Source organism: Montipora capricornis, chromosome 13 (genome assembly GCF_036669925.1).
Source record: "Montipora capricornis isolate CH-2021 chromosome 13, ASM3666992v2, whole genome shotgun sequence".
NCBI lineage: Eukaryota > Metazoa > Cnidaria > Anthozoa > Scleractinia > Acroporidae > Montipora > Montipora capricornis.
In genome coordinates, this window is record NC_090895.1 from 46,621,370 (window position 1) to 46,632,576 (window position 11,207).

Below are 11,207 nucleotides of genomic sequence, written 5' to 3' on the forward strand. Positions count from 1 at the left end.
GAAGAAATCCGATATTTCACTTTTGTCCCAATGTCGTACCCAGAATCATCGGGCTTTTTGGTCAGCGGGTGAGCCCCCGGAAAGACCCTTTGATAATGGACTCCATTTTCCCAGAAAACGTGGATTCCGGTCTTACTGCGCAGGCTTGAGTTTAAAGGGAAACAGAAAAGAGAAAACAGTATCCCACAATCTCGTATCCAGAGTCCTTGGGCTTTTTGGTGAGCGGGAGATCGCCCGGAAAGACTCTGGGATAATGGACTGGAACTATTTTTTTGATTGGTCGCTTGCATAACAATGACAGTCGGACAGGAAGTCGTTAAGTAATTCGGAAACCACAGAATTTGGAGGCAGATTTAGTGCTGTTTGTCTTTTCCACCTCAGAAGTATACTGATCACAAAAATAATAAATTGGCGGGGTTTGAATTATGTCAAATACTGCACGGGAATTCTCTCGCTGCTAAAAATTGATTACTGTTGCTGTTGCAAAAGTACCGCGGGAAAACATTACATCAGTCTCTTTGAGGAGAAATCCGTGGAAGAAGGTCTTGTCGAAGCCATTCAGAATTACGGAAACATAAAGTTGTGGTAAAAGAGGACATTGGTGTCGTTTCCACAAAAAAAAATTGTCGATCGTGTAGCTTGCACGATGGTATTCTGCACGACGGAATGCACGCTAAAACAGTAAAAATACACTTACCGAAAGCGTCAGAAGGTTCATCTTCAGTCATTCTTACAGCAAGCCAATGATCATTTCCCCCAGTTTCTTTTTTGGTGTGTAAAGCATTTTTTTTTTTTGTTTTTTGTTTTCTCGAACACTTTCAACCTGCCATTTCTACTGTTTACTATTTTCTCCTTTCTGTTTCCGTTTCAACTCAAGCATGTGCAATCAGACCGGAACCCACGTTTTCTAGGAAAATGGAGGCCATCCTTCCAGAGTCTTTCCGGGCGTTCACCCGCTGACCAAAAACCCCGAGGACTCTGGGTACAAGATTCCTTTTTTCCGTGAATTCTCGATATTTACAGTCAGCTGCTCTTTAAATTCCTTCGCGAGAATGGCGTATTGAAGAGGATTGCCACAAGAAATGGTTAGTGATCATAACACGAATTCCCTTGTCGCAGAAAGGGAACTCCGAGAACTCGTGGCAAAACTAAATGAGTCAAAAATTCCCAAGAGGACTGGTATTTAAAGAGTGAACTGGATTTTTAACCCTCCTTTAGCACCCCATTTTGTTGAAGCGCATGAGATAATGATCAAAGCGGCTAAGAAAGCGGGCGAGCAGCTAATTATTACTTTTATTGGGGCAGAATCTCTTGGAACTCCAGTCCGATAACGTACCAGACAGCCAATCCAAATGATGATATCCCCTAACACCTAACTATTTCCTACATGGCCAACTTGGTGGCAAATTTGTGTCTGATTCCCTAGACGAGATAGAATTTCACCCTACGAAACGTCGGAGAAGGGTAAAGGAACTTATTTCACATTTCTGGCGACGCTAGATGAAACAAGGGTTTAGAAGTGGGAGACGTTGTCCGCACCATTCCCCAGATATTCCCCAGAGCCCATTGGCCATTGACCACTTGCACGAGTCACGAAAATTTACCCAGGACAGGATCAGCACGTTCAAGTGGTCAAAGTTCAAATCGGAAAGAAAATTCATTTTTGCAGCCGATTAGTAAATTAGTGCCCCTCGAAATTGTTTAACGAACAGAATCTTGCAAATTGTAGTAGGAACGATCAATTGGATCTTTTGCATTTTAAGAAATCAAGTACTTACTTACTAAATCACATTTAGTGACTTTTGACAAGCATTTAAGGAACAATTTCATACTTGTGTTGAAGCATATTTTATAATATTTTAACTTATATTTTCATGATCGCTTTATTGTATGCAAAGCGTTTTAAATGCATGGTGCTAACAACTAAGGTAGGAAATTTAAACGTGCAAACCAAATTAAGTGTGGCAAGTAACCTCGTCCCTCGCAGTTAATTTAAGTAACTTTCCCAAGGCAAAATGCATTAGCCGAAAGCCGAATTTCCGCCGATGTTGTTGGGAACACGAGGACCATTTTAGCGGCTATGATGATAAGTTGCAAGATCAACCATGTTAGTTATCTTAGCGTAGTTATCGGTCGCGTTAGCTTTCCCGCGGTTAGCACGCATGGGTTACATAAAGGACCGCGGAAACGTCGGTTTTTGTTGCCATCGGTCTATCCAACAATTTAATTAACTCGAATTTAGCTAGGCTGAAGTATCTACCGCAAGTATTTACCACAAGCTTTACCGCCTCTGTTTAGGATCACGTTCGTGTAACTGATCAAGCTCTTTGATCAGCCAAAGCTGAATTTGGCACCGAAAGTTTCCCTCGAAAGGACTTCACTCAGACGAACCTTGTAACTTTTTGTAACATTCATTTATTCGATTAGTTCAGGTGCTACGCAAGGTGCACGTAATATAACGCCTAGGCTGTTATCTCATTGTCCTTTATTCTTCAAAGGAATTCGGTATTGGTTGACCAATCGCAGCTCAGCATGAGCACATTTGAAAGCCAGTTTTGAGTAGTTTAGAGAGAGTTGCCTGCCGGCAACGGCAGAGTGCTGAGTTTCCATGCCAGAATAAAGAAGTTAAAACGCTGAAGCTGTCTATACACAATCTGTCAAGTGACACTCCAAAGACATTGACGATTTGTCCTCGTCAAGGTGGGGACGAGATGTTGATATAAAGGAACTGTAAAAAAAATCATGCATATAAAATCTTCACCTTCTAATTAGGGTCTCTCCGCTGGCAAAAAAGACAATAGGCTAGATACATCTGTATAAATAACTTTCTTTTTTGGTTATTAATCGTTTCTACTCATCGTGCTAGTTTTTATTTACCTATAGGATTTGTTTTTTTTTTTTAATTTAGTTTAAAATGTAGAAAATGGAGGTAACTGTTTTAGTAAACCTTCCAAACACAAATAGAATTGTGGGCTTAACTGAGAGATACAGCACGAGTGAAGTAGAGCGAGCATGGCTTTTTTGTGTAAAGTGGTGTTACTCCGAATCACGACAAACCAGCCTTTGGTAGTTCTGAACTGAACCCAATTAAAACGTGCAATTAATCGTAATCCGACGAGTGCTGTTCTATGTGACAAAAAAAACAACTTATATTCACACAGTGTTCCTGATACTAATCAGTAATAAAGGATACACTTTATAACTTACCGAAGTGTTAGGCAGCAAACAATGCTGAAGACAGAAAGTATCCATGCTAACGATGAAAGTAACTAGCAAGCACATGGCAACAGATTGGTCAACATCACGTGATGTTGAGCAAAAGGGTGATTCTAAGTGTTTTGGGGGCCTAGAATATGGTGAATTTGTTCTCCTCGATGGCATCTGTTGGAATCCCAAAGCATTTCGAGTCAGGCAAGTGTTGCAGTATCGCTCTGAGTCTAATGCAAATTGCAATGGTGTATTAAGGACTGATCAGGATGTGTTTTATTTTCTCACTATGTCTCTTGGATCGTCACAGACTGTGTTTACCCACGATGAGAAACAGCTTCCATCTCCAAAGGTCGGTACACAGCTTCGATTGCATGGTGACTACGCTTCCACAGCTTTTCCAGTTGTCTGTGCTGGATTTTTCAGTCTTTTCTTCTTTTTAACAGGGCAGTGCACTGGATGTTTAAGATTTTCCTGTATAGTTTCTTCACAGATAATAACAATCACTTTTATTAAACTGTCAAGATTTCTAGCGGTGAGGCGCTAATTGGGGACACTGAACATATAATGTAATCAGTTTAACTAAGTAAGATCAAACATTATTTTTTTAAGAGAAGGCAAAGCGGAGTACCCGGAGAAAAACCTCTCAGAGCAGAGTAGAGAATCAACAAACTCAACCCACTTATGATGTTGAGTCATATATTATAATTTTAAAAAAATCTCCATTGTTAAAATATTTTCCTCCTTCTGTTCTGTACAGCATCCGGATGCATTTGAGGTATTTTTGGTTAATCAGTGACGTTTATTTATTCATTTCTTTATTTATTTATTTATTTATTTATTTAACAGCATTTTATTGCGCTCGTAACTTACAAAAGGTCATTTTACAATACGTTGAAAAAATCCTTTTAAAGATGAAGGGTATGCATAGGCTCCCTAGCTGAAAAGTGGAAATCGGCGAGGTGCCGAGCCGTTTCAGATAAGGTATAGAATTTGTACACACGTTACGGTATAGTTGGAGTATTGTGGGTACTCTGTGGACATTTTCCTGTGTTACAACTAATAAAATCAGACTACGCTCTACACCAGGCACACGAATATTTACCTCTGATTATAACAACCCTTCAAGAAAGACTGCGCTCTGATTAGCTAATAAATGAGATCTATTTCCGGGTGGGTTGCACCCTTACGTCAAGTATTCCGTAAGACTTTTTGCCGGCAACTTTCTTTTTTCGCCATGGTCTGAGTTTTCACAACATAATTTTTGTTTTTGTTTTTTAATTTTGCTTAATAATGGGAAAATCTTCTGGACAAAACGAAAATAATTCCGATGAATTTCCGAACTTTGATGAGCCACCAAGTAAGACGAAAAGAATCGCTAATTTAGGCGAACGGGAGCTTAATGATCTGGTCGAACAAAGGCACTCGGACAAGACCAAAAAAAATTGGTCCGTATCAACCTTTCGAGGTGAGCATGTCTAGCAGTAATTCTAAAGAGGCTTTTTAGCGATTTGGCGACAGTGAAAAAAAGGAAAGAAATCAATAACATAAAAAAAACTCCTCACGATCGTTCAGTGCAAAATATTTCTGGCGTAGAAAGCCATTTGCATGTTTTCGGCGAGCAAACGTTGCATGAGGTTTTTAGATTACTTTCTTAATTATAATTTGTTCATAGTTTTATTTCCACTTTAAGTCCTACATATTAAATCCATGCATCTGTTTCAAGTATGAGCTTACATTAAAATACAAGTTTTAATGAGCATTAAATTAATGATATAAGTTTTATCTGGCAAGGACTTGGAGGTTTGCTTGGAGGAGCGCACTTGACAGGTTTGCTAAGCACTCAAGAAGCTAGAGTTGCCCTCGGCTATCGCCTCGTGCGACTCTTACGCTTCTCTGATCTCGTGCTTAGCAACCTCCTGCGCGCGTTCATAGCTCGATAGTTGAACCATGTATGCTTAGCATTTCTTAAATGTCGTACGCTGATGTTTGTTATTTGCGGTGCATAAATGCGTACATCAGAAATGAAAAAGATATTCAGCAAAACTTATGGCGATGTTCATAATTTTGCGAAATCTCATCCTCAATGGCAATCGGCCAGACTGCGTTTTGGGCTCCACAATCAAATCACACACGAAGCCGAGAGCTGACCCGAAACCACCGATGCCGAAATCAATTGATGCGTGAAATAACCTACCAATAAGCATATTTGATTCTCACGGTACATCCCTACATTCGAACTCGACGCCGACGAAAGCCATGGAATCTGTACGAATCTTTTTTTGTGAAGAACCTCTAGATATAAAAAGATATCATAATGTTATTCGAGCTCTGAACCAAACAAAAACTCCAACTCACTTTCCGGAGGCGGAGTTGATCTTCCTGGTTATGTTCGGAAATTTGATTGATGGAAGCCAAAACGCAGTTTGGCGCTTTGCGCTTCAAGGTGGTCATGTGCAGATTCCAGATTGTAGACTACAGATTACGCAGAATGTGAAGATTGAGTACTTTTTCATTTGGTAACCAGAAAGAGGTGCTCTACATCGACATGTCCCTTAATTTGTAAAAATCATGGTTAATGTGTTACCCCCAAACAATGAGACCACAGATTAGGAAAGGATAAATTAAAGAGTACCCGACATAGTAAATCGAACGTTCGAAAATCGAACTCAATCCAACTCAATCCATGGATTGAGTTCGATTGAGTTCGGCAATCGAACGAAATCGAACACCAAACTTTCAGTGAGTTCGATTTCCGAATAAATCGAACTCAATCAAACTCAAAATTTGGTTTTATCGACGGAGTTGATAATGTAATTTGGCCACCGTACAGAGATTCTAAAAGCTGACGTTTCGAGCGTTAGCCCTTCGTCAGAGCGAATCGAGGAATTATGGGTTACGTGTAGTTTTTATAGTAGAGTAGGAGCTACGCTATTGGTGGTAACATGGCAACGTGAAAAATAGGAATATATTAGTTAAATGAAAAGCATTTGTTAATACCGTGGGAAATTTGGAAGATGAATTTTTATTCTAGATTCTTGCGGCTTTCCGTCGTACCTAGATGTAGGGAAAGCCCGCAGACAGCCATGTGTTCTTTGGAGTGGTTAGGGAGATTAAAATGAGGAGCGACTGGCTCAGATGCATCTTTGTCATTTTTCTCAACATCACGAAGGTGTTCGCGGAATCGGTCACCTAGTCGTCTACCTGTCTCGCCAACGTATAATTTATTGCATAACGTACAGGTTATGCAATAAATGACATTTGCGGAGGTACAAGTGAAACGATCGGTGATCTTAACAGGTCCCGATATCTTGCTAGTGTTAACAATGAAAGGACAAGTTTTGCATCGTGAGCGCGCGCATTTGAAAGTGCCGGGTTGCTATAAAAGTGCCGGCTGCTATAAACACTTCACGTAACCCATAATTCCTCGATTCGCTCTGACGAAGGGCTAACGCTCGAAACGTCAGCTTTTAGAATCTCTGTACGGTGGCCAATTTACATTATCAACTCCGTTGATAAAACCAAATTTTGTATACTACTTCCCCACCGACGCAGCACCACAGTTTTTTTAGAAACTACCCCTTCAATCAAACTCAATCCATTTGATTGTTTTCGATTGAGTTCGGAAACCGAACTCAATCGAACACAATTTAATTGATTGAGTTCGATTGGCTCTGGTAAACCTATACAAAGCAAGCCCAAAGCAAGCCCATCAAAGCAGGTTTTTCTTGAACTTTGTTACAATTTATTCAATAACAGAAACCCCATTTATAAACTGTCCACGGCAGTTAAGAGAACAGAACAGAACAAAGCTATCATTATTCCCGCGATTGTATTCCGAAATTGTGGTACCCTTTCCTTTTTTAGCTAACTTACAATTGCGGAATGACAAATTGACGGGTTACTTTTATGCAAAAATACAAGCAAATTCCTAACCGCGAGACAAGCAATGGCACACAGTAGATGAATGATTGCTAAAATTTATTTTACAAACAATATACATGATTCCCTCAAATTCATCTTGGACAATTAACAGTGACCATGAGAGTAAGAGGTGAACGAGTGAAGATGAGATTAAGAGGTGAACGGATTTCCCCGGTCTCTGTTGTTGCCGCCTCAGCGCAACAGTTTCCATCGTCCCTTGAAAGGGTGACAACTATGCCAGTTTGCCTCAAGCGTTCCTTTTCGGCTCATCGAGTTAAAAACTTTAGGATAATTGAGACATTGATACCACCTACTTTTCGCCAGCGACCCTTAGGATCATCAAATGGTGGCCCCCCGCATTTACAGGCCACAGGGAAGCAACCAGTTCACGCGTAACCGGGCGTTGAAGGGTTAATTGTCTGCGCTCGTTTGCAATTCGGAATGCACGGCCTTTCTGGCCTATTTTCTTTAAAACCTTGAAAACTTCGCCATCCTTGACGTCAAAGCGGCATTCCTGGTAGCCTTTTTACTACGCATTTGAAGCTTACAATCCACTGCGCATCTGAAGCCATTTCTGCGTAATTTCTTCGTTTACTAAAACACGCGCGCTACACTCTGGACTGAAGTAACTCGAGCTTCCAAGATCTGGTTAGGCATTTTCAAAGCCTGCTTTACACAAATCACGAGTTCGAAAATCGAACGTTCGATTCGATTGGGTTCGATTTATTTTTTTCTTTTCGGTGAGTTCGATTTCGTTCGATTTCGTTCGAACTCAATCGAACTCAATCCACGGATTGAGTTCGATTGAGTTCGATTGAAATTTAGTTCAATTGGGTTAGATTTACTATGCCGGGAGAGTAATAAAGGCTAATAATTAGTTAGATAATATACCAACACGTCTCTTTATTTCAGTTCCAATGTCAGAAATGCGATGTTTCCAACTAAGATTCGAATCAATAAAAACTACAAGATATTTTTAAATAAACGACTCTTGTTTCAGTTCCTTTCCACTCAATGTCAAGTGGAGATTAGATGTTAATTTTCTTTCGGCAAGATGGAAAATTACAAAAGTAATTTTTTCTATGCTAAGAGTAAGTTTATTCGCAAAAAAGCCAAGCATTGATACCAGATAGCTCATCATTAACAAATGTCTGGAGAGAAGCGAGATTTTTATGATTACAAAATACATTTGTATCATCAGCAAATAAATGAAAGAGTAGTTAAGAGAGTATAGGTAGTGATGAGAGAATAGTAGTTGGTATTAAATTTCATGCAACAGACTTCACTCTGTTGGTGTATCCCAGATAGATACACAAGATCGCATCTTCATTAAGATTCTTCGATTTCGCTCAGATTTTCTCGCTTTTTTCGCTCGTATTTCGTACTTCCAAACTTTTGGAGTTAAAGGAATTTAATAAAACAATTATTCCATTCGAGCCTCTGGATATGAGACTATACAAATAGTTATACCCAACTCGGCGCTACGCGCCTCTTTGGCTATTTACCATCTCATATCCAACGCGAGCCCATAGCATAATTGTTAAATATCCCTTACAGTGACGGGTTAACCTAAAAGGTCTAAGGCATTGTTATTTTTATGGTTATGAAGGCTTCAGTTTGTTCTTCCTTCCAACTTTCATCTAAAATGCCCCCAAAACGCTTCAAATTTTCACGTTTTTCATAATGCACAAGGGCGGATCAAGGGGAGGTGCATTGGGTGCACGTGCACCCCCCTCGGTTAACAAAAAAAAACGTTTAAGTTAAAAAATTCTATAATTTACAAACGAAATAAAAAAACCTAAATAACAGACAACGGTCCGTTGTGCCTTAAAACCGCTAGTTTTCGGAGTTTTGGCGGAATAAAATGTTGCCAGAAGTGAATGCTTGCCAATTAGTTAGATCTTCTGCGCCGCCAGTTTGCTTTCGTAGCAGTGGTCAGCGTAAACCACCAATTAACACAGCCTCATTGTCATTCCATTTTCCGCCATTTGACCTTTCTATCAATCGTCAAGCTAGCTGAAAAAACTCATAATAATGCAAGGTTCTATAGCAGGATTTTTTCAAAAAAAGCAGTAAGTCATGTTAATAAAATAAATAAGATGTAAAACTACTAGAGGATATTAAAGGCACAAAAACTGCATTAAGTTAGATTTTTATTTCCCTCATCATTTACAGATTTATCATACTACAGCCCTAACCCTCTTAAAAGCATGTATTATACATTGTCTAACATATAAAGATTGGGCGTCCTGTGCATTTCTGTCTGACATGTGCACCCCCTAGCCAAAACCCTAGATCCGCCCTTGATGCAGGACAAAAACCTTGTATAAAAGTGGAGATGGTATTCAAAACTCACGACACGGTCACTGGCTGTACTTAAAGACAAAAGTCCCAATTGTTCAATGGTATTCAAACTTGAAACCAGTACTGTACGTCAGTTAGGACACTGACACGAATACAGCAAAAGTACCTTCAACATACAGCATTTTTATGATACATTTATTTTCAGGACTGCAGCCCTCATGTTGAGAGTTTATTTTTATGAGCAAATGAAGGTTGCTCCTGCTATCAAGTTTGCGTATACGATTAATTAGAGGTAGAAGCAATAAATAGATGTGTTTTTGGAGTATCATCAGTTAAAAACTCACAGCTTTGTCGTGGTTGTTGGTATGTTGCGCAATATATGAGCTGTATGTTTCCCTGTGCAGTTAAATACGTTCTCAACTTGTTGACGCCAAGATGAATATGAGCTGCGGCAGTGACACAAATTCAAGCAAACGCGAAAATCTGTAAACGATAATCAAAACGTTGTCAAAAAGCAAAGAAATTGCCTAGCCTTTGTGGGATTTGTTTTCGATCTCAAATTTCGGAAAATATCACTTATGCATTAAAGACAAGTGGCCAAATTACCTTATAAGATTATCTTCGGGGGAGGTTTTCGGGTGTTCTTGTCTCAAAACAAAGGGGTTTACCTCGGTGTAAAAACCTGTGAGACTTTTTCTTTGTTTTGTTAGCTCGTGGTAGGGTTAGGTTATTGTCTGATGTTTTTTTGCTCTTTTGTTTTGCTTCGTGTTACGTCATCTGTGAGTTTCACAGGTTTTTACACCAAGGATGAGCCAAACAAAGTCTTCTGTAATTCTTACGTGTGCGAATAAATCATATGACTTTTGTATAAACAAGTGGAAATCGGGGTAAAACACAAAGCACTACAAAAGAAGATTCAGTGATAGCCAGCAGAAAATCGCTTGCATAGAGCTGTGAGATGTAAACTATTGACATGGGGTAATAATGTTCTGGAGAAATTACTCTAGAATTCATCGCTTTATTGCTACAGCATTTTTTTTCGTGTGATAACGAAGTAACCACACGCGAAGGGCAGTAAGCTCTGTAAAATCTCACCTATAAGAGAAACGTAAAACGTCTTTAATTCAGTGCCAACTTCATTGGTAGCGTTGCAACTATAGTTCCCATCCTGGTTGATTTTGCTCCACACTATTCCATCAGTCCTGGAAGCCAAGGTTGTAGATGATTTCATCATTGATATGCTGATCGGTGGCTTCCCTTGAGACAAGCACCACACATAATGCTCCGAGACTGTTCGAACCACTCGTAAAGGAATTATTACCTCCGGTTTAGCTGAAAGAAAAGACGATGGACAGGTTTTAGCCATCAGTTAACTATAGCACACTGCAAAAGAAAATCAGAACCTCCAAATCGTTAAAATAGTTACTTTAAAAATTTGCTATAGTTCCATCATAAATACTCTTGTTTTTCGGCCATTTTAACGTACGCGACTCAAACTGCGGAGAGAAGCATATTATAATGCATTTAAACTTGTCGTTTCGTATGATACAAAAAAGAAACATGTATTACTGAGTGTTTTCATGTGACGTCACGGCGGCCATGTTGGTGTACTTAAACAAAAGAATGGCGGCTATCATGGTGTACCAAACTAATCCTCCAGGAATTAAACTCTACTTTTATGCAAATACTTTCTATTGTTTCAGTAATCCAATATGGCTGCTGGTCACGTGAGTGAAAACGCTCCATAGCGGAGCTCAGGAGCGCGAAGCATA

The 11,207-nt window shown here is 39.6% G+C and overlaps 1 protein-coding gene across 1 annotated transcript in view; it reads right to left on the bottom strand.

The window, feature by feature from the left end:
* The window catches only part of LOC138029567 (leucine-rich repeat and transmembrane domain-containing protein 1-like), a 40,873-nt gene extending 30,072 nt beyond the window's left edge, over positions 1-10,801 (bottom strand). The window contains exons 1-2 of the mRNA XM_068877278.1: positions 10,531-10,801; positions 9,780-9,918 (exon numbers count right to left, since the gene is read on the bottom strand). Coding sequence (XP_068733379.1) covers positions 9,780-9,918; positions 10,531-10,801 — 410 coding nt within the window. The remainder of the gene's footprint in view (positions 1-9,779; positions 9,919-10,530) is intronic.
* Between the last annotated feature and the right edge of the window lie 406 nt (positions 10,802-11,207).